The sequence below is a fragment of the Falco peregrinus genome, chromosome 7 (genome assembly GCF_023634155.1).
Source record: "Falco peregrinus isolate bFalPer1 chromosome 7, bFalPer1.pri, whole genome shotgun sequence".
Lineage (NCBI taxonomy): Eukaryota > Metazoa > Chordata > Aves > Falconiformes > Falconidae > Falco > Falco peregrinus.
In genome coordinates this window covers 35,472,580-35,497,204 of record NC_073727.1, presented here as the reverse complement: position 1 = coordinate 35,497,204, position 24,625 = coordinate 35,472,580, and the positions used below count along the sequence as shown (strand labels likewise).

General features: G+C 37.1%; 1 protein-coding gene across 1 annotated transcript in view; it reads right to left on the bottom strand.

The window, feature by feature from the left end:
• The window catches only part of LAMA2 (laminin subunit alpha 2), a 377,166-nt gene that overhangs the window by 154,233 nt on the left and 198,308 nt on the right, over positions 1-24,625 (bottom strand). The window contains 4 exon segments of the mRNA XM_055811018.1: positions 2,113-2,226; positions 6,392-6,503; positions 12,548-12,759; positions 13,335-13,436. Of these exon segments, the coding sequence (XP_055666993.1) occupies positions 2,113-2,226; positions 6,392-6,503; positions 12,548-12,759; positions 13,335-13,436 (540 nt within the window).

Sequence of the window (24,625 nt, the reverse complement as noted above, 5' to 3'; positions counted from 1 at the left end):
CGTTAAAATGAGCTTTTTATACAGGCCTATGTCAAAGCAGATGATTTCAGCTTTTATCATAAGTCAAAACCGTATTTCAGCTTCTTTTCAACTACATTTCAAAGCTAAGGAAGAGCAAAGAGAAGTATCATATCAGTAAATTAGGTGCCTAAATTGTCTGTTGTATTACTGAAAAAACACCATGAATAATAATGAGGCCAAAAGGCTGTGTAAACCTCAATAGAAAGAATGCTTTTGATGTGAAACATTTCTCTTTTTCAGCATTCAGACTTCTCTCTCTTTCACTTCAAAAGGCTTATCATCCAAATTGAACAGCAGCATTTAATAGCCTGCATGGATAGTAACCAATCTAACTTCACTTACAGTGTTTTCAAAGTAAGCTGCAAGAAAATCCAGAACTGATTTTAAGCTCCCTGTGCGCCTCTCCTTTATAGCACGATCTAGTATAACCTCAGACAGAACACATAAAATACAGAATGCTTGATAATACATATAGATTAAAGTACATTTTCAACTGGCTATTTTCCACTTCCTTGACAGTGCTGCATTATCTTTACAGCAGCATCCTTGACATAGCAGAAGAGGGAGCTCTACTGTCTCAGTCAATGGTTCACATTGGCTGAAAAGTGCAAAAGTGCTATAGCATGCCTTCTCTCATATCCAGACTGGCGCTACGGACAAAAATAAACAGCGAACTTGTGCAAGGGGTAAAACTTGAAGACGCAGAGGCAAGGTACCTCAGAACTCACATCTAGCTATGCACCCCTAAGCAAAATAGTCAATAGTTACGATATACTCGGCTATAACTCTCCTTTCCCTTTTTTTTTTCTCTGTTAATTGTTTTTATCCCACACTGATGTTATAGACTTCATAGCTGGAGGCTACAGTCATTAACGCAAGAAATTTTACCGTTGTTGAGAAACACAAATTCTTACTATCCTAGTGATAAACATAATCATTGCACATAAGTGAAAGATTCAAAATCTGACTGTCATATCATACATACTTTTCATCCTAGGTACTTCTTTAAGGCTTACAGTATAATTAAATTGATAATCATTTTTAAGCTTCTACTCATGAAAAAGCAATCTGAAAAATTCACTGATCCACACATTAAGGATATCTTGTTTTGCACTGCAGTGCAATTAAACAACTTGTATGGGCAAAACAGGAAGAACAGTGATAATTCTAAGTGCCAAATTACATTGAAAAAAGCCTGAATTTTAATTTTGGATTTTTCCCAGCAGCTTTTTCTTAAGGAAATTAAAGGGAACATTTAGAACGATGCACAATACAGAGTCTGCTTGAAATTCTGCAGGGATATGAGTGGATGATATCCCACTAAACTGGCACAGGCTCAATTTGTGTTTCTGCAAGACTAATGAAATGAGACATGTTGTTTCAAGCTTCATGCCATGTCAGACAATATAAAACTAAAAATGCCCTTGAGTTAATCAGAACAGTCTATTCAGTATAATTCACCCATTCCAAAAGGCTACTGAATGGACTGGAAATAGTGGTGTGCTGGTAGGCTTGCTATGGATAATATCATGGATTTAATTGCTGAATTAGTAGCTTACTACATAAAATCTCCATAGCCTACAAGCAAAAAAAGTTGAAGTAGCCCAAATCATTTGCTTTTATTAGTTTTTTAAACTACAATTTAAATGTTTCTTCAAGGTTTAGTAGGAATTTAAATGAAGGAAGCCATTAACAATATCTTCTTGTCATACTAGAACAGAATTTTAAAAGTTACCTGGTAGACACTATAAATTGAAAACGCTGCAGGAGACAGATGGGAGGGGGATATAAATCTTGCATGGAAGAATGCTGATATATTTTCTGTTTTCTGCATGCCATACCCTATACTATTGATTCTATTTTACAACATAAATCCTATGTGAATTAAAAAATTCCTTATGTTTAACTGTAGAAGATACCATATCTTGAGATGAGGGGATCTGTAGCTTAAAGCAACATAAAGATCTCTTCTGTTGGTCACTGTTTTTTTTTTCCCTTGAGTAGTTTATGTCTGAGAGGTCATTAATTCAATCACACAGGTGTATTGAGCAGGTTGGCCATGTCCATCATGTTCCCTGTAGTGACACCTACCAGGCATTCTCCTGTGATATCATCACATGATTCTGCATGACCAAAGCATGTACATGGCGCACAGACTCCACCAAAAATCGTGCCATTCACGCGCCTGTGTTGAGGCCAGCAAGACTGCAAGATAAATCAGATTAAAAGTTAAACTCTCACTTAAACAAAGAAAGGAATGGAATTTTAAAAATATTGTCGAATTTGATACTTGCACACACAAAACCATACTTGTCAAATTAAGAAAAACACCAACATTTCTCTAGAAAGTTGATCTTCCAGATGCTATGGCTTTGCACTGACCTTAGCCTTACTGGAAAGTGTGACATTAAAGGAAGCCTTAACTTGATCATTCTTCTGAAATGGTAAAATAAGGCAGAGAAATGAAGAACTGAAATATGACAGCATCAAAGCAAGAGGTACTGATTGAAAAATAGCCAGAAGGCAAAATACTGAAGGAGAGAGAAGGAAGAAAGAAAAACCCAAAGCAACAAAAACCTTTTCTGAGAAGTTCAGCAGTGAAGAGCAATTAAAATACCATTTAGTCTTTGTTTGGATTCAAAACCAAGGTATACTGAAATAAAGCACAGGCTGAAAACAAAGCCACCCTTTTATTTACATATTGTGCTTCCTAAATATATACTCATTTCCCTTTAAGAATGTGCTCTATTTTTTTTATTTTTTAAAATGTTAAATTCAGATTAATATTAAATGCATGGCCAGTTTTTTCTTAGGAATGGTGACATTGTACAACTGCGATTCATCAATGAAAATTCAGCTATTCCATTTCTTCATAATAAGATGTCAGGCAGCAATCTTCCTTACTATGTATCTCACAAATGGCTTCATAGTTTTTGCAAAGTATCTCTCCTCAACAAGACTGCTCATGTGATCCAAGGTTTTTGCATAATATAAAAAAGTGCATGATGAATGTTGACCTTCAAAAGCACCTGGCTAATACAAAAAGAAAGTTTTGTTGTGATAGAATACGAAAAGTATAATTTAGTAAAGAAAATCCCTTCCCCTTCACACACACTGTCCAAAAAGGTTACAAGAAAATTCTTTTTTATAAAAATAAAGATGATGTCCCTTCTTGTCTTTCTCCTGCAAAACATGAAGTACTATGAAGATGAATTGAAATGATTCTTTAAAAAATATTTTCAAAATCGGAGACATTATCCTTATCTTTCCTTCCTTTCATTCTTGGTTACGCATTCCTAACAAAACCCATAAACACTAAAAATTAAAATTCAGTTATAAAAAAAAACCCCAAACAACAAAACAGGTTAAAATAAATTCCACCACCCCCTTTTCTTTTCCTGTGGCATAACATGCAACTATCTAAGCTGTTTCTGTATAAATCCATAAATCCTTTTCCTCTATCAGTGATTCTGAAAAGAATGATCTTGCACATAGATATACATGATACTGCACAAGATAAGACTCCAAAAGTCACTAATTCTAAGGGCTTAGACATGGAATATCAAGAGCAAAACATAGAACAGAAATAAAGTAAAAGATTAAAGATTGGGATCTTAAGAAAAGAAATAATTTAACATTCAAAAGTCAGGAAAATCCTTGACCATCATAGTGATACAAGTTAAAACACAATTTATTTCACAATGGAAGTAAAAGAGTAGATCTAAAGGGAACAAATCTGGTGGAGAAGAGCAATTAGGTGTGAAGATGTTGAAGAATAAAGGCCAGAAGAGTCACATGAGCAGAGCAAAGTAACTATCGCAAATGAGTCCAACTGGTATTTGAAATTTAAAATTTTATTTGTTCTACCTATGCTCATGCAATTCTGTGTTCATTTCTCAGATGTACTAGCAAATACATACCAATTTGCTTTGACCAGAATCTTGTAGAAAATTAATTCCAAATTTGCGTAATGGAGCAATCTCACAAGAGACAGAATATTTTAAATGGGATTGGCTGTCTTCTGAAGACTGATCATGCCAAAACATTCACAGCAAGAAAATAAGTAAATAAAGGCTGGGTTTGGTGCTGCAGTGTTGATGCCAGGTACCACAACATCATTATGCAGGAAAGAAACATGTATATTAAATTAAAGGAAGAAGAGAAAATGAAACTGAAAACCTGCACAAAATCAATAAAAATGTAACTCTGCTAGGTTGAAACTGGAAGAAGCAAAGTGTTGGACAAGGTCCAAATATTCAGAAGAAACAAACACGGTATTCTAAAATATTCCAAATTTTCAATTTATATTTCCATACTTTCTCAACTGCTAGTTGATCTAGAAATCTAAAACATCACTATTTGTTTTTTCTTGCTTCTTGTTATAAAAAAGCACAACCATCTATTCAAAACAACAAAATACTTCCCCTTTTTTTTCTATCAAGCAGAACTGTACAATGCATATCCTATGCCGAACCTCTGCTACAAAAGACTAATGAGATATGAATTCACTGAATAAAGGCATGGAAACTAAAGCTTGTAACTCTGTCATTGTTATTGTGAGATAGGTCAGCTTTGTCAAATGCCATTTCTGAGCTGTCTGAAATGCTCTGAAATTCAGTGAAGGGACACAGGAAAAGCACGCTCATGCAGAAGTCTGTCATACCTACTTGTCCTTCAGTCTTGGGAGGAAAACCAACATACAGGTAGGGACTACACTATGGTTTATTTCCATAGGTCTGTGGTTAGCACTCAGCAAGGGCAGGAGTCAAAGCATGTCCACGCCATCTAGTATGCACAGAGACTTTAAATTTGCAGCTACCTATATAGGTACTCTCTGTTGTGGAATATGATCTTAAGTATGTAGCAGATTTCACGGACTGCTTTGAAAAGGAGGGAAGGTTTAGTGTTGAAGGACACAACGCTGGACAGAGAATTTCAGGAACATCAAGGCAGGAATTCTACCTTTCAGCTTCTACAACAGAAGCAGATACTGAAACATCTGTGGTCAGGGCCTTTCCAACTACTTTCTGGGAAATCACAGCCAAATCAGAATTAAGAGAAAAAACGGACAAGGAAAAAAAAGTGTGAAGCATAATGACAGTTCATTCAGCTTTTTTCTTCAAATCATTGGACAGACAATGGTCAGAGTTCAAAATTATTTCTCAGCCAAGGTAGGCAATATTCTCCTTTTTTTCTTCTTTTTTTTCTCTTCTTTTTTCTGTCTGTACCATTTTGGAAGTGATAGGAATATCCATTAATCCCTTCTGGCCTTCTTTCTACATTAGTTTATCTAGCCCCAGTAACAAGCAACCACATTTGGCATGAAACTAGACTCTAAGCCCTAAATATCACATATAAGCATGGAAAACGTTAAAGGAAAAGAGAGTTGACAAGCAAATGCCTAGAGTGCTTGTGTAAATGGCATATTGTTTGTAGTTTTGTGAAGCAGAGCATCTTGGTGTTTGAAACTATTTCCTTAAAGGCAAAGCTTCTGAAGAATTTTTTTTTGGCTTCTATTTACCCCAAGCTATGGCCATGTGAGATAGTTAATTATATGTATACTTGTATGGACACATTCTGTGTGAACTAACGAATTTGTTAGAAAAGCGGGTATTTTCTGAGCATGTGTCTATGTTATTATCTGTAACAGGACCAAACTAAAATCAAACAATCCCCACAAGAACACACATACAATCCTCAAAGACTCCAAGGCAAATGGCAAAGCCCTGGGAAAACAAAAGAGGAAACTCAACCACGTTAACTCAGACAATTTGATCTGGATTTGTTGTGCACAGGTCAGGTAACTGCCATTTTCCTTCCAGTTGTGGTATTTTAATTCATTTGTAATATCAGTTGGCTGAAGACTACAACACCGGTTTAATTTTCTTTTTATTAAGAGAAATGTCTTTTCATAACTTAGAAATCACCACAGAGGTGTAAAACTTTGTATTTCAAATATTAACAAATATAATGAACCACCACCTAGAAATAAAGGTAACTAGACAGGCTATACCAAATTCCTAACAGGAAGTTCCATCTGAATATGAGGAAAAACTTCTTTACTTTGAGGGTGACAGAGCCCTGGCACAGGCTGCCCAGAGGGGCTGTGCAGTCTCCTCTCTGGAGACAGTAAAAATCCGCCTGGACGCAATTCCGTGCAACCTGCTGCAGGTGAACCTGCTTTACCAGGTGAACCTGCTTTGGCAGGGGGTTGGACTAAATGATCTCCAGAGGTGCCTTCCAACCCTGACCGTTCTGTGAGTCTGTAAATGCACAGCTCTCTTACTATATTCTGCCAACACAGGGTCACTGTTTGCTTCTACTCCCACAGTACTAGCACAATTGATCTAGACTGCATCATGATACTCACCTCACATGAGGTACCATCATACCCTGGGGGACAGTCACATAACTCCACTGCAGACGCCACCTTTCTCCCAGTTGAAGTGTGGTCAGCAGCTTCAATGCTAACGCTTCTTAGTCTGGATGTAACAGAATTGAAAGGGTTAAAATAGCAAATTGGATGGAAGCATATGTGCAGCTGGATGCAGCAAATAGTATACAGTGACATTCAGTGGCTTTATGTTTTCCTGTTTAAAAAGAAGGAGGTTTTCACATTCGTCTGTTTGTTCCTAAACTACATATCTGTAGGCTTGTTACTACTTTTGTCCATCATGTGAGGGAGACTATGGTCAGACACACATTGATAAAAATAGTTTTAAAAAGTCTCACAGCACCGTACTAGTAGATGGAAGGCTATTCCTGGCCTGCAAGCCACGTGTGCCAACTTGCATTCCAGCTGCACATACAGCAAATTTGATACTAAGCAGCGTCTTTAAAATTTACAAACCTCTACTCTAGCTTTCTAAAATATTACATTACTAGGTTTTGGTTATAGGGTATTTTTATTCTGGAGATTTGACCTCTGAAAAAGATTTCAGCTCTGTCTAGGAGGATTTAAGTATTATGGGTATGGAAAAGAAAGGCATGTGCCCAAAAGAAAAAGGAAATCTACCATACACCTTCGCTTCCCCAACGTCAGAGAAGACAGAGTTGGAGAATTTTCTGTTCAAGGCACAATTGCCCTTAAAAAGTAAACGCTACGCATCAGCTAAACAGCCATTGTTTAGCCAAACACTGAATGTGTTTTTTATTTAAAAAAAATGGAAGTATGATGAAAGAGACAACCAAAGTATTTTGATAATCTTACAGGTAATATGCAAAACAGATGTAGTTTACCTCAACAGTATCTATTTGGGGAAAGATTGGGATTTGGGGATTTAATTCTTATGAGAATTCAGAAGGAACTTTAAGGCATTATAGAGTCTCAATGACTTCTGTTTTCACGCAGCAATCTTAACTGACTGATTACTAGAGCTACCCAAAAAGCTTTTTTTGAAGTCTTTTTCAGCAGAAAATACTTTTCTATCATGACATGCATTTCGTTAAAAAATAATCAATTTTCTTTGGAAAATGTAAAACAAAATAAAAAATGCCTCCATACTAAGGCATTTATCTTTTGGCTGCCAAAAAATCCTGAAAATTATTTGTATGAGCTTGGATAAGAAAATGGCCAAGAAAAATATTTTCTTGTTTCTGCGGTGGTGGGAGGAAAGGTTAAACCAGGATGTTTTCCCACTCAATTTTATGACTACTCTCAATAAGACAGACATGAAATGTAAGGGGAAAAGAAGGAAGATTTCTGAAATTAAGACGGCAGCTTCAGAAAAACATAAATTTTACCATCACTAGGGATGTGACCGGCCTTTGCAGGGACTACCATTGTGGATTATGCAGTTAAAAATTTGAATCTAATTCGGTCATACTAGAACCTCTGTAAAAGGATCTTGAAACTATTTTAAGAGAAGGATGCATGCTCCTATCTAGACCTTTGGTAAGGTCTCTCTCACTTTTCAGTACTTCGCCTTTGCCCCACACCCATTTTGCAGTCATCCTTTTGAGTTTTCCTTACAATAAGATAATCAATCTCTAGGATGTTAGATATCGAATAGTGATGACTTTGGCAGTAAAAAATATAAAAACTTAAGGAGAAAAATCTCTAAATGAAGAAACAAATTGCTAGTAAAAGGACGAGTTTTATTTAACCTCTGAACTACAGCTAGCTCCCTCTCAGCACAGATCTTGGAACAAATGGAAGAATTAACACAGAGAAACAATCCTCCCAGTATTATCCCACATTTGTATTCACTGAATTGTTCCGATTTTCATTATGTTCTGCTATTTGCTAAATGGGATTTTAATGTGTTTAACAGTTTCTACCATTAACAGTAACTCAGTGAAGAAAGCTGCAGTGATTTTTTTTTCCTCCCATTTTGATGTTGCAATTTTGATTCCTCGATGCCATTCTGCATTCATTAAAATAGCTAATGCTGGCAGTAATGGGGCAGTGGATCCTGGAGATGCATGAACATTTTGAGATTCGACAGCAAGACCAAATATTTAAGCTGACTGTTACTGTCAGCAGGCAAGTGTTGACTTCTAAAAACAAACAAGATTAAAAGGGAAGGGGACGTTTCAGGCAGATCAGCATAGTTTGCTGTCTGCTATGCCAGGCATCTGAATCACGTCAGCTACATAAGGCACATGAAGTACTGACCCAATCATTGCTCATTTGTCTTGAAGCTTATTCTGCATATGGAAGAAAACCCTTGGCCTTTCCTTCCCTCCTTCTCCTTGCATCTACCACTGATTCTGTATGTGGTTGCAAGCAATCCATTATCTTCAGTGCCACAGTTTCCATGGCCCATCTGAGTGTCTACGATATTTACCATCAGTGGACACCGAATATTAAAAGTGAAGAAACAGTGCTACTAAACTTGATTTGAAGCACACGCTAACAGTATTAGATTAAGCAAAATTATAAGACAGAGCTGTCTTTTCTTAGCCTGTTGCTTCTACCACAGATGGAATTAACTTCAATAGTTTAGAAGATCTGTCAAGTTAGAGTAGGATCTTCATTTAAACCCAGAAGCTGTAACGACTTTCAGATAGATTGCTGTATTTCTGTGTTCTCATTTTTTATCCTGTTTGATCATCTAAATGAAAACCCACTCATTTGAGGAAGGTTCCCATTTATGTCATAGAGCAAGAACAACATTCCAAGCTTAAAATGACCAAAAAACCATTCTCAAAATCACACTCCAAACTCACTTTTACTGCTTTAATGTTATTTAGTAACTACTTGAAAGTGCTACTGATTAACTAAAGTTTCTAGTGCATCAAAAGAAACAAAGGTGAAAAATATAATCTTTAAGTTAAAGCTCTTGCTAACTGGAGACAACTCCATTGAATTTTTAAGTCTCTTTATGTGTGACTGCAAGAAAGTTGCTTAATCTTACAGTGCTTTCATTCTGGCCTCTTCTCAAGCACAGGTGGAAATCGATGGAAACCAACTTTGGAAATCCTTACACATGTGGTGTCATTATCCATTTTGAAACCTTTCAATATTTAAATGAACAGGCTGCTTAATATAGTAACCTCTAATTAGTATGTTGCATAATTCTGCTGATGCTTTGAGGCAGAAATTGTCATTCATGAAGGATCTAATAACCCTGTAATATTTCTGTCTCACTGTACCCTTAACTCTCTCGGAGAAATATCCATCTGTCCACCACACATACCTGTTTAAAAGACAATAAAACCCTCTTAGTATCTACACTATTTCTTTGGCAGAAATGTCTTCCTTTGGGGCCCATCAACAGTGGTCCTTAATCAGCCCAAAACATCACAAAGAATATCCTCTTCCTTGGGTCTGGACATTTCCCCTGCAGTACTAAAGGTGCAGAATATGGAGAAAAGAGTTGTTTTGCATGATCTTAAGAGTTATGAGCACAGCTTTGCACCTAGTATGTTTTAGCATGAGTGAAAGTCAAAGACAATATAAAAAAGTCAGTACTGAGGCATACCCTGGAAATCAGCAACGTGCCTACAACAGATGACAAGCTGGGCTGGCTGACAGCAGGTGTTGTTGCTACTTCTGTGACCGGGAGCATGCACTGCTCTGAGATTTAACGTCCCCCAGTAAATCCCAGCCTATGGGTGAAAGTGTAATTCCTCCAGGTAAATCAAAGATGAAAAATCCAATTATTTTGATTGTGATTGGAATTTCACATCTTCTTTTCTGTCACACTAAACTGCAATGCACATCCTGACATCGCACAGTAAAATGTGTTTACTTTGGAGCAACTATTTTCAGAGAATTCTGGACATGCTGGTAGTAATCACAGTAACACAGTAACCATTGCATTCTTCTCTGGGAAGAGACATCATAGGGACAGCTAGAGATGTACCATTTCTAGGAAAAAAAGTCCCCTGCAAAATTACTTCTGTCCTTTCCCCTAACCTCCTTTTAAATTGTTCTTTAAGGGACCAACCTTCCTAAATGTAATGTCACCACATCTAGAAGATGGTGGCTACTAACCTGCAAAGTAGAAATTATATGTATGGCCTGGGGCTCTTCCTGAATATTTCCAAGACATGTTTTCAGAATGTTACCCAACGTGCATCACTAAAATGTTCCAAAGGCTGAATATGAAGAAGACTACAAAACAGTGAGGCACCACGCATAGCCAAATGGCTAAAGCAGTAATCTGGGATGCAGGAGGCGATGCATAGTCTTCCAAAAGTGTCACTGACAGGTCTGCCACTTCTTACTTACAAGGTACAAACGATGTACTCTGCCAGTTCTACATGTGTGTGCTGACCTGAGCTCTATGCTGTTGCCCAGAGGGGATCTGATCAATCTGTCCCACCTCCACTGTTCCACAGTAAAGGCAAGATGAAGAACAACAGTACATGTCCAGAAATGTGCTTTCTTCACAGATTTTAACTGCGTAGCCGAAGTGGGTTTTTTTTTATAGGAAAGCTCCCTTTCTCATTCTAGTGCAAATGTCAGTACACAAATGTAACATAAACCACTGGTAACTGGAGTTTGCATTTCCTGTAATACTTAGCAAGACCTTTGGTCCAAATACAGTCAATCATGCGTATCTCCTTTAAAAGAGCATAGCAAAAAAGGCCCTATTGTTGACCCCAAAAATGCTCCTGCATTCCTTTAGTTTGGAAAATTTTGACTGATGGAGGGGTTTTTTTTATTGGAATGAGAATGGAGTTGAGGAACAACACCCACTGAGCTTCCACTAGTCTTAGCTGTAAGCTGTGGTGTAAAAGCTTCTCATGGTCTGCTCACAGTGCATAAGAGCTGAGCGCTGGCCTGGTGGTTTGACTCTCTTCTAACACCAGGATGCGAAGGTGATGGTCCATGAAAGGTTTTCAAACTGGATTCAGGGAGATGCATGACTGATAACCAAATGAGTAAAATAGGAAAAAGTTTGGCTCAAAATCAAGCTAGTTATGATTCACAGACTATTTACAGAGAGGTAATACATACTAATTATCCACAGAAAGAGAGAGAGATGGAAGAAATGTGAATTCTTTTTGCAGGAAAAAAGATGTACATTGCCAAAGCTCAAATTAGAAAACGGCATGCTGTTGACACAACCTGCCTTTCAATTTAGGATGTATTTTAATTACCTAAGTATTCAAATGATGGTTGGATTGCTTAAAAAATTTCACAGTAGCAAAACCTGTATCTATACTCTCAGCAAATAATCACTAATGTGCTATCAGCTCCCTCAATTCCAAATTGGCTTATGCCATTGAATCAAACGATGTGTAGGTTAGCGAACATTTTAAGTTTCATGCCTTGTGAGTAGAAAACTACTATGTAATCAATTCCGTTGCACATCTAATTATTTATGCCACCTAACTATTAATGTAGAGATAGAGTGCAATCATACAGTGTCAGAAGAGAAGCTGTCTTCTAGCCCACCTGGAGTATTTGCTCATGCACTTATGAAAGTCTTAAATGCGAGATGAGCTTTACAGGTTCAGCCACACTGCAGCCACTGAGATAGAACAACTGTGTCATCTCATATAACATGTCTTTCATTTTCTCAGAAGAATAGTTCACACGAAATCAGTGGTTTTAAGCAGTCCAGGCAGCAACCTGACATAAATCAAGGGATCAGCCCGTTCTGTGTGTGGTACTGATTAAAAACCTAGAAAATTCCCCTCGAGCCACTTTTCCAGCATAGAGACCTAGGATATTATTCTCTGGTGCACTGTTAATGTGGCCCTGTATGCTCATTAAACAGGGAAACCAATATATAAGCAATATATCACCTCTTACTTCAACATGTCATTACTGTACTCAGTGATTTACCATATACATGGGAATTACAGTCTTCAAAAAATAAACATATTTATAGAACTGTCATTCATGCCTTAATCGTCCATGTGATTCCACGTTCTTACAAGACTGCTTCTTTCTGTCGCCTCTCTCCCTCCTGCCTACAATACTAACAACTGTTCGAAAGCGTAAGTGAATGCGATGGATTTCATGATAAATTAGCGTGTTTTAAACTACATCAGCTCAGTTCTCTGAAGAGGGAAAAAGTATTTTGAGAAGCTGCCCGCAGCAAGTGGAGACGTTTCCCCCCTTCACCTGTAGATGGCATTCATCCCATTGCTGTACGTGGCTCTGATGAGGATCCTCTCCACATTCGCAAGGAGAGTCATGAACTCCCTCCTGCTGACTGCGACATGAGTGCCATGCACGAAGAAAGATTCCGGTTTCAGCGCAATTGCTTCAGTGTGCTCTTCAGAAGGTTCCAGGTGAATCCCCTCTTTTGGAGTGCTGATTCTCAAGTCACCTCCCTAGATAGAGCCATGAGAAAGAGACATTTAAATACAGAAAAAGTAAGGAAAAAGCATCGATCTGTAGCCAATTGGGGTACAGGATTTATTGAATAATATATTTTACAATAATAATAAATATCAGGAATAACACTCACCTTTCATAACCTTGAAATGGGCTTGCCTGACAAAGTTGAAAGTCGGTGCCAAAGAAAGTTTAGGTTATTCAGCTAAAACCCAATGTCATGGCTTGGCATAGGCAAAAGCAAATTCGTACAATGCTGTACTGCATAAGAACACGTCTGCTGAAGGAATCTGAAAGTGTTACCTCAGACAACCAATTATTTTATTTCTTCATTCCTCCTGATGAACAAGAAGAATATAGTTTTGTAAGCTACTGCCACAGGCTTCTTGAGATACTGAAGATTTTATTTCTCTGAAGTGTGAATGTGTCCGTTTTTCTGATACTATAAATTAGCTGAAAGTACACACAGCCTGCTGTTTTGTGTCCTCAACCACCAGACTTCACGCTGAACATCTGAAGAAGCAAGCAATTTTCTTTCTTTTTTTGGTGGCTGATAATACAATCACTTTACCTCTATGATGACATCAGATTGAACCATCAATTGAGCTGTTTCTTCTTTCTCTGTGAAGTCATAGGAGACTGTGAATTTCAGATTTCCTCCAGCAGCTGCTACCTGGGGAGAAAAAAAGACAGGGAAAATGCAATTAAATGAAAGAAAACAGAAAGAAAACAGGCCTTCACATTTGAGGAGCAGTTTTCTTCAGCCTTAGCATTTCCCAGAAATATTCTAGTGTTACAAAACTAGATGCAGATACCTGGGGATTAGAGACCTGTGGACCACTCCCTTCTTGCTCAACCATCTAGAAATCATGCTTAGTCATTTTTCTTCTGTGCTTATAGAAGGCTGCTAATTCCTCAAACACACAGACTAGCAAAGTAATCAGAAAGAAATCTGAAATCTATGCAAATTTCCACTTAGATACTGACATTAGGTTTTCAATGTATTTATTTCAGTTATATGATCCTCATTTAGGCTGAGCCCCTACATCATCAGCTTTTGCAACCTTTATTGAATCTCTTAACTTCAGTTGCGTTGATGAGGCAAACGACCCAGTGATATTTTACGTAGAATGAACTGTAACCTAAAATGAAGTAAGAATTTTCCCTCATGGAGTCCTATAAATTTACTTTAAAAGACTGCTCCAGCCCTTTCTCTCAGTTTGATACAGCCTTCAATGTAAGAAGTCAATAACCAGCCTCTTGTGTCATGCCAATATATCGTTTTTATGTCTTTTAGCCCCCAAAACCACATGCTGACACTAGGTTTTCAATGAAAAACTGGAACAAGTAGAACAGTATCAGGATGCAAATCTAAAGGTACAGACTTGAATGACGGTTCAGTACAAAACCAGTCCTTTTTGTTGACTGTTTGGAAGCAGCATAAGTAAATCAGAGGTTGCATGAGCCACAATTTGGTTTTTAAATGCATCCACCTCATACTTCAGTGCAATGTGAGCCTCCTCTCAGAGACAATTAAAATCACAGGGATCCTTCTACCCTCCCAGTGCATACTGCCAACCAGAGAGAAACCTCATGAGTCTTCCACTAAGAGAATAACCTGGTTATTCTCAAGAACATAATATGCTATCTCTTGCTCATCATAATAGAGGGTTTTGCACACAGTAATAGAAAGCAGTGAAAGTCACCAACTTCATTATTTCATGATGCATCTAATTTAAGGGGAGAAAAAAAAATCCCAGCATCTAAGGCATGGAAATCAACTGATTTTGAATTATCTACAAAGATACAATCCATAAACTGCATTTGAGGCCGTACAGCTATTTGCTAGGTCAAAGCCAGAAAATTGACTCCAATTCATAACCCAAAGCTTAGATCACAGAATCATAGAGGTCATAGAATCATAGAATACCTCAAGTTGGAAGGGATCCATAAGGATCAGCCAGTCCAACTCCCTGCTCCTTGCAGGACTACCTCAAACTAAACTGTATGTCTGAAAGCACTATCCATGCACTCCTTGAATTCTGACAGGCTTGGTGCTGCGATCATGCCCCTGAGGAGCCTGTTCCAGTGACTGACTACCATCCCAGTGAAGAACCATTTCTTAATTTCTAATGTCCAGTCTAAACTTTCCCCAACACAGGTTCATTCCATTTCCTCATGCCCTGTTGCTGGTCACCAAAAAGAGATCAGCACCTCTCCCTCCACTGCCTGCCTTGAGGAAGTTGTAGACTGCAACGGGGTCACCCCTCAGCCTTTTCTTGTCTAAGCTGAACAAAGCAAGTGATCTCAACTGCTCCTCCTAAGTTTTGCCCTCAAGACCTTTCACTATCCTGGTCACCCTCCTGTGACACACTCTAATACTCTGATGTCCTTCTCATACTGAGGTGCCCCCAACTGCACACAGCACTCAAGGTGGGGCTGCACTAGTGCAATGTAGAGTGGGAAAATCACCTCCCTTGCCCGGCTAGCTGTGCACCCCAGCACGTGGCTGGCCCTTCTGGCTGACAGGGCACACTGTTGACTCTTATTCAACTCACCATGAACTCAACCCCCCAGATCTCTTTCTGCAGGGTGGCTCTCCAGCCTCTTGTCCTTCAATTTGTATGTATAAACAGGATTATCCCATCCCAGGTGCAGAATTTGGCACTTGTTAAATTTCACACCACTGGTGGTTGCCCAGCTCTCTAGGCTATCCAGATATCTCTGTAAGGCCTCCCTACCCCCGAGGGAATACACAGCTCTTCCTAGTTGAGTCATCAGCCAACATTGGCACTGAACGTTCATCTACACAGTACCCAGATCTTTTAGGACCAATAGAACTACAGTCAGCCTTGACTGTAACAACAAGAGAAGACATTTTTTTCCCCTAGACACACCTTTTACAGCATTTTTATTTCGCCTGTGGTCAAGGCTAAACACTGGTTTATAACTCTTAGAGGAATGTAGAAAATCTAGGCATCCAAAATGCTGCAAGAAGTATGCAGAATTCAGCTTTAGACAAACATTTTAAAAGAGTAACTTTTGCAGAATTTTATCATTTCTGTTTCAAGTTGAGACTAACTACAAGGATTCAAGAAAGTGAAAATAATGGGAAAACAATGATTGTGTGGCTTCAGGCAACCTATAAAAAATACATACCAAGACAGGTTTTACTTTTTCCTAACTACATAACCTTTACCTTGGTAAATGAAAATCCAACATGGGGAACTGATAAGTCACACAGAAAAAAAAAATTAAAAAAATAAAAAAGGAAAGGTTCTGATTTAAAATAAATGCAGATAGAAAAGCAGTCAACAATGCAAACTTTGACCAAAAATCTGTTAGAAATGACTAAACAAACAGATAATAGAAAGTAACCAGAATGGATTAGGGATTTCCACAATATAAACAGCAGGAAACACTAGAAGAAAGGGGTAGGTTTAACTAATCCACAAAAGAAAACACTAAGAGGGAACAGGAAAATAGCTTTCCAAAACATAAAAGACTGGAAAAAAGAAATGGCCATTTTTATTTTCCTGTGGCAACTGCAGGGAAGGCATGAAGAAGATTCTGCTTGAGTATACAAAAAGCTTTCTGACTGTAAGGATGGTCAAAACAGTATCAAGCTACTTAAAAATGTTATTGAATCCCTTCATTAAATGTTTAACAGGAGTTCAAACATGTCAGAGGTACTCTAGGTACAATGCATAAGGGCTAGAATATGACTAAGAAGTCTCTTAAGGTCTCTGCTAGCCACAGCAGTCTGAGTTTCATGGCTGCAACTGGCAAGATCTGCATATCACAAACAGGATTGCACATTGAAGTCAAGGCTCCAAAATGGCACTTATTGGAGAGAGTACCAGGTAGTTTGGGATATATATATTTACCTTGTGTGCTGTATAATACCCATGTAGATTAGAAAAAACCCTGAACATATAAACCAAGAAGTACTACTTCCTTCTGTCATTGTTTATATAGGTAATTTTCCTCCTCTGTATATTTAAAGTACAAGTTCACTCACAGTCAAAAGAATTCAGAGGTCAGTCCAAGTGCTGCATGAACATTTATGTCTCATCTAGTGCAAAAAAGACTTTTCACTGAATTTTCAATACATGTGTGATACAGAAGTTGGGCACCTGTGAGATCCTTTAATTTTGACTTTTTTCTCTGTTACCACCCAAAGATTCAGAGGTCTGCCTCAAGAATTGTCATCTGAGGCATATCAACACCAAAGAGAATACAGCATAAAGGTTTGCCTTGCTGGTGACAAAGGCATCTGGTTTTGAGACGAGAATAGCTGACTAAGAACATTAAGAAAGTTCTACAAAACTCTCTCCCACCTGTTTTTACATTAATACAACAAAATATTTCTTCCCAGCTCAGGAGGCAGAATCTACGTGTTCAAGAAAAGTCACAGATTCCCCAAGAAATACAAATGTAGGAGAGAGGAATCACAGCTATCTCTAATCCACCAAGTTTCTGGCAGGTAATTTTTTTTGGTGTTCACAGTTAACTGTACTTCTACTATTATGTTACATGTTGTTAAAGGATATAACCAGAGAGCAGACAGGATGTCTGATGGTTAAAACATCCTGACAGTTGCATTCTGGGTCAGCCAAAATGCTCTGAAACAGGAGAGATGGCTCCTTTCCTGCGAAGAAAGCTGGAGGGTCAGAGGAAGCGTTCAGTACTACCTTGTGCAAAGCATGCTTTGATGCTATGCCTGTCACGCTAAAATCACTTTTAAATCAAGACAAGTAATAGCAAACCACAAATATTTACAGCACTGAAAACAAACAGCATAGCTACAAATATTTGCAAAGCCATAAATGAGGAAAGCTTGCATCTCTATATGCAAATAAAGTTCTAGATGTCTCTCTTCCTCTATGTAGTCAGTCTACTGTCAATGCTTTTCTGAGGCAAGTTGTCAGGATCTGTCCTGCTAATGTCATTGGAGAGTACTGCTTGCTTACACAGCTTTTATAACCCATCTTATTCTTTAATTATTTGGTGATTCACATTTTCCCTCTCCAAAGCCTCTTGTAACTCTGCCTGTAATATCTTAGCACTTATTCCACTACACTAGAGGCTGCATCATGTCTTCTGAACAACATCTGCCAAACGTAACTTCAGAAGATCAGGAGCTATCTCCACTAAACAGGGTGCTGTTTACAATTCCTTACCTCATTAAGCAGTAAAAGGCTCTTCTGTCAGCTAGGAAGAGACTCAGACTGTGATTAAAGCATCTAAACATAGTTGCCCATTTGTGAATTAGATGACCATGACCCACTTGACTGGAAGCCAGATGGAATATACTGGGACATCTGATGTGGCACTATGCGACTACATGTAGACAACTTGAAGAACTCTTTTGTATAGTCAAAGGAAACTAGAAAATGGCTGGTCTATGGTTTCCCCACTGATGGACAACTTTCAAATCACTTCACTTTGTATTTACATTTAAAAAATAACTTGGAAGAGAGAAATACATTTCACAAATGACTAAAGTATTACACAGTAAGTGCATTATTGAAATGAAACACATACAACTTGCTCATATGTTTAGAAATAAAATATGTATCAGAATGGATTTAGCTCAGAGAGTCTTTGACAGGCCTAATCCACAAGAACACAAAACCTTCAAAAGCAAAAATATATTACTGCATTAAACTAGACTTAGACCAATATTCATACAACACCAGACTTCAGAAATGAGCAAAATAAAAGGCATCAACAAATATCAAGAAGTTGGACAGTATTTTCTCCCTTCACTGTTAGTGATTTAGCAGAAATAAAGTCACTGACACATCATATTAGATGAGCATTAGAGAGAGTGAATATTTTTATTAGACCAATATAGCTGCAATACAGCTACAGAAAGGTGACATGCTTTTGGATACATGAACCCTGCTTGCTAGTACATTATTGTATACAGACAGGCAATTAGAACTATACAAAGTGAACAAATACTATGACAAAAAGAAGAAAAAAAAAGAAAAGAAGAAAAAAAGGCTACAAACATGAACAGGCAGGATGTTTCAGTGGAGAAAGCTAATACCCATATCACTGAATACAAAACCAAGGAAGAGTCTCACAGCAAGTTGCTGATAATAACTCAAGGTTCTAAGAGATAATAATGTTCTCTTATTATGAAGACACCCCTCCCCCCAAAAAAAACCAAACCAAAATTTCCTTCCTGATATGCCTGTGAACGTTCTTTTGCTCGCTGTCATGATTATGAGAAATTACACAGATTCTCACTTAGTTTTCCAGTTGCTATGTCATATTCCTAGTGGCAATATCCATCCCTAGATACAGTGCTTGAAGGTAATGATATCATGTTTAACAATCCCTGCTAGCCTTCTTGAATTTCCATGAAATAGAGCTGCAATAAAATGTTGAAGTTTTTTTGGACTCTTTCACCTTCACAAAGTCTCTAGGTACACATTTATTTTATGACACAGATTTCACCAAATACAGAAATATCTGCCACCAGAACATCAGCCCTATATTAAGGGAATCCTTTAAAAAAATAATATTGCTCCCAGTTTATTAGCAGTGACCAATTTAGTCCATAACAGATTGGCATCAATGCAGCTGTGCTATGATTTGACAAGGTGCTGAACAATGTACCATCTTAACCCATGGCTAAACCTGTATGTGTTCTTCTAGCCACCCACTCAGTGCAGAAAGGAATGGACAAAGGGCTGCTTTTTCTAACTTAATTTACCTGTGTTTAAGGAAATAGTCCATTGTAAATCAAGCTTTCATCTGGATTATTATCTTCCTTACCAAAAAGTACCCTCTGTAAACGTAGGATATTTAATTGGGTTTTGTTGATCCAGTCTTCATGCTGGTCACAGAGTGAAGGGACTAGAAAAGAATTCCAATAGAACCATCACCAAGAAAACATCCAACTTTTATTCATTTAGTAATAGCTCTCAGTAACGACTGCATGTTTTAGTTCTACTCTAGATCCAATTAAAGATTAAATAGACTCTCCTCTCTTAGACTTGAATTTAGATAGGAAATAAAAGCTCTTCTGAGGCATTATAATAATATTTCAGATAAGCAGGGAGCAGAATAATCATGTTCCATTTGAATGAACGTATAGTTCTGGCTAGGTTTAAAAAAATGCCAGTTTTCTTCATAGGGAAGTTAAATTTTTCCCCTGAAAGAATGGGCTCCTTCCCCCAACTCCATCCCAGCTAAGTCAGAACCCTACAGTTTCCCTGCTTAAGTACCTTCACAATTCTTCTATATAAATTGTATAAATCGATGCTACATTCTACTTAAATTCACTTATTCCAAATACTGCTTCCAGAGAAAATAACGGAACAAGGAGGGAATAAGCTTACATACAGTAGCCTGACTACTATATTGCTTGGTTCAGTTGCTTTCCATGAGTGTTTTTCTGCAACTGAACCACTCAAAGGGGAAACTGAGCATTTCAAACCATTCACTGTCACCTCCAGTTTCTTGAAACAGAACTCTGCTAACAAAGATTTCCAAGTCATTCTTTTCTGGAATCTTATCAAGAATGCTATGATATAGCCTCTTTAATTTTTAGTATTTCCTCTGCTGATCCTAAGCAAAGGCAGAGTTGAGTCAAAGATAAAGGAGTTTTATTTAATGTAGGCACTCATTTCATCACAGAATGTCCTTCAATGTCTAAAATATATGCTAAGAAATCACAGAGCAAGATATAAGGCATACCAGTGATACAATATTTATTTGCTCTACCTCAAATGACCTTTATGGAAAACTAAAAAAAAAAAAATCCTTAGTAGTTTATGGTGTAAGACCTTCCTTCATTCACTGGATAATGGAACAACAGATACACAATAAATCTGCATATTTTAAAGTTTCCCAGGAATGAAGAGAACCATCAGATCTGTGGCTTTGATTTTTTTCCCCCAACTGAAAGTTTTCTGATCATGAGACAAGCAACACCTGTCCACAGAGCAAGCACAATCAATAAACAGCAACCAAAACTCTGTTGAATTGTACTTTGTAATGTACCTTGACCTCTTCCATATACTTTATATCAATATTTGAACAATTGGGATCCCTTCCAGAACACATACTAGTCCCAGCTATAGGAGCAGAAGGCAGTAGAAAGAACACCCTGGCACCTACCAGAGAAATGCCATGCATTCAGATTCAAACACAAGGGAAACATGAGTGAAGAATGAATGTCAAAAAGGGGAAGGCATTATATTCTAGTATAGAATCATCACTTGCAAGTATCCCTTGTTTTGCTAAAATACCAGTAAATCAAGTGTAATTGAACAATTTAAAGCTTTTTGATTTTTGGTCCTGCTGCCTTTTCTTTCTTGCTCCAGAAGATGCAAGGTGTAATTTTTGTGAAGTGGTTGATAATTCTTGCCATCCTGAGCTTGATGATCTGACACTTATTTCCAGGCCCTTCATATTTAAAAGTTTGTCCCACACAATGTAGACCAATTAAAATCATATACAATTCTTTTAATTTGATGTATCTGCTATTAATAAGATATAAATTGAAACATTTAAATGGAAAATATTAAAGAATTCAATAAGAAGACCTTGTGTATATTCTAAATTATAACCATAAACTCAGCTGAGTCTCACTGTTACTGAGATACTGTATTAGCATTACCATTTCATAACCCTGGTTCTCTTCTTCCTTGGATGAACTAGACTGCATTATTTGGAAGCAAAGAAAATTAGATGTCTAAATCAAATGCAACAATTCATTGTGTTTAATACATAATACCAAAACATTCAATGGTATCATGAAACTTGAAAGGGAGAAATGGAGCAAATCTCAGCTCCTGAAGACACAAAGTAAAGGTCATCAGCTCTCCTGTGAACCCTGTGCTGCCACCCCTACTTATGTCAAGTAAGTTAAGTCTAAACTTAACACTGAAAAAATTAATGGAATCAATGACTGATTAAAAATTTTTCACAGTAAGATTATATGCTGTTTCCTGAAATGTACTTATGAATGTAGACATTTATTCTACAAATTCTCCAATCTCTACCATCATTCCCGTGATTACTTTGTTATAGTTACTTAAGCATAATAACAATAGAACATAACCTTAGTATGTTTACTCACTTTCTTCTTACTCCTTTGCTTTTCATATGATCAAAAACCTGTGACTGTGCTTTCCCAACTACTGCTCCCCAAGATGCTATAACTAGATCAAGGATTCAAAAATATAAACTAGGGTTTATATTCTTCCAGTAGTGATGTGGTAACTGTAATTCATATGCAGTTATTGCCCATGCTGATTAATGTGGTGGCAAGTAAATGTCAGTATTTGGAAGTCTCACAGTCTGGCAAAAATATGACAGAAGCTGTGACACTGTAGCACAGTACGTCAGACACTCGTCACAGAGGGATATTAAAAAAAATTCACTTCATATGTCGTTAAAATTGCAGGCATTTTTCTCTGACTGAATAAAGTCCTCCTGCAGAAGAGAAAAAAACCCAACAAACCAGCTAATACAAACTCACCAGCTGCTGATTAGTTTTTTGCAACAGCTGCTCTGATCTTTATAAGCACCAATTTAGCAGGGCCAGAGTGGCTGAAGGGTGTAGGTCTAGATAAAAATACTACTTTTTCTTTAACTGTTAAGATGTTTCAGACTACTAGTAATATTGAAATCAAACTCACTATTTGAGCATCAGTTCTGAGACATGTTTCTAAATTACACATCCTCATCAAATGTTGCTAAATACAAACTGTTTACTCTGGTCTTGTAGCTGTCAACAACCTCATAACTGAAAGTAGTTCTTAATTTTACTGATTAAATGTTGATCTCCCAGTTTCGTAGTCTTTGGTTCCAAAGGGACAAACCATAATTACAGTAGACATATCCATAAATGCCTTCGTGTAATATTAGAATGAAATACTAACTAGCACATTTATGTCAATTTTCAATTCCATTAAGACAGAAGAACCGACCCTGACCCTCCCATTTCTGGCTGTACTCCTTCATGAATATTTTAACGAGAAAAAGAATTTGCATAATTTTGCAAAACTAAAAAAGCTTATATTTCTATGGCAACAAAATCCCAGCATGCAAGTATTATTACAAACAAAAATGCAGGTCTATAAAACAAGAACAACTGTTCAAGTCCAAATTAAGAGCTGTCCATAGTAAAAATATTTCCCTCAGCCTTGCTATTGCATTTAGGGGTAATCAGTATTTGCATCCAATATTGTTGAAGACATCCCACTGTGTGATGATCTTAAAATAAAAATCCATTAATACTTCCTAAAGTGTTGACTTGCTACTGAAAATCTTGAACAGTGTATGTAGCAACAAAAAAATAGTTAAATACGATTTCTTTGCTAGTACAGTTCACCAAGCTGGACTGTAAAGTATTCTTTTTCTTAGGCTTTCTTTTGTTTCTGTGTTTCTAAAGCACCAAGAAAAATAGCTCAGGAATATTATTTCTAAACTTTGCCACCACAGAATATGAAAAAAAAAACAACAACCCTTAACTTCTAGCCAGCCAAGAGTGATTTTCCTGCCTCCTTCTACTTAACTGTTTTGCAGAATTATTATGGACAACATTGTATCACAAGGATGGCTGCACAAGTAATTCAAAGCAAAGTATGACATAACTAGTACTTTGGGATCCTTTAGGAAATTGAAACATACCATAATGTTTCAAGTATGAGAGAGCTGTGTAACTGCAGTGTTTGCTGTGCAAAATTATTCTGACAGAAAGGATATACTGTTTTTAATATCCATTAGTGTTTTAACTTTTAAAGTGTGAGATTTTGAATGAAAAAGCATGTAAATACATCAATATTTTGAAGAAAATTCCTTCTTTTTTAATAAAAATGCAAGAATATGCAAAGCCCAAATCTCTGCTCTTCAGAGGTGGCTTATCTTTTGATATAATAAATGTAACAATAACACATTCTTACTTAGTATTTTATTGCATTTCATGGAGACCTCTAAGGATCACATATCAAAATAAAAGCAGTAAAAATAAACATTTGAGTATTAAACAAAGATATAGATCTGTATAAACATGTCCCTGTGCACTATAATTCACTGACAATAATCGTAAAAAATACCCAAAAAACCCCCTTGCATTTTGATTTCATTTTTCAGGGCAGGGGAAAACAAAACAGTGAATCAGAACTCCTGCAATTTTTCCTCTCTTTTCAGTCAGCATAAACCATGTTCTGAATTACTTTGCCTCAGGAGCCAATGGTTTCTCATGATTAAATTCACAGCCACTTTCCTGGCTTGTTAGTTTTGCAGCCTTTCTTCCACTAACCTTATTCATGACAAGCTAACATAGTTTTGAAAAATACCTGTGATTTCTTTTAGAGAAAGAAACTTGTGTTTGATGTTAGTTGAAATGCATGCTAGTTAATAGTAACTAAATATACGTTATGTATTACACAAAACCTGAATTTTAATACTGTCTTCCTCCAGGAACAAAGATTTTTCAGAACAGTATAGACAGCACACAATAAATATGCTTTAAGACAGAATTTAGAAAAAAACCAAACAACAGTGTAGATAAAATCTGTCATTCCTTCATTGTACCCACGAAAGCAATTCTGTACTTGTTATAACCATCATGTTAATCCACAGACGATTCTTACTTGAGGCAATGCACATATGAACACTGCAAGTGCACACACACACTATAAATATATGCGCATATGCACATACAGTGAAAACAAAACTTGATATGCACTCACCTCTGAACACAAAAAGACTGTGCTACTGTTTAAAAAGGTAAGAAAAAACAAGTATGTTTCAAAATAATCTTAAAAAAAAGATACTTTCTGAAAATCTTTGCAGGTAAGTTGTATTTTTTTCTTAAAGTCTTGAAAGTCT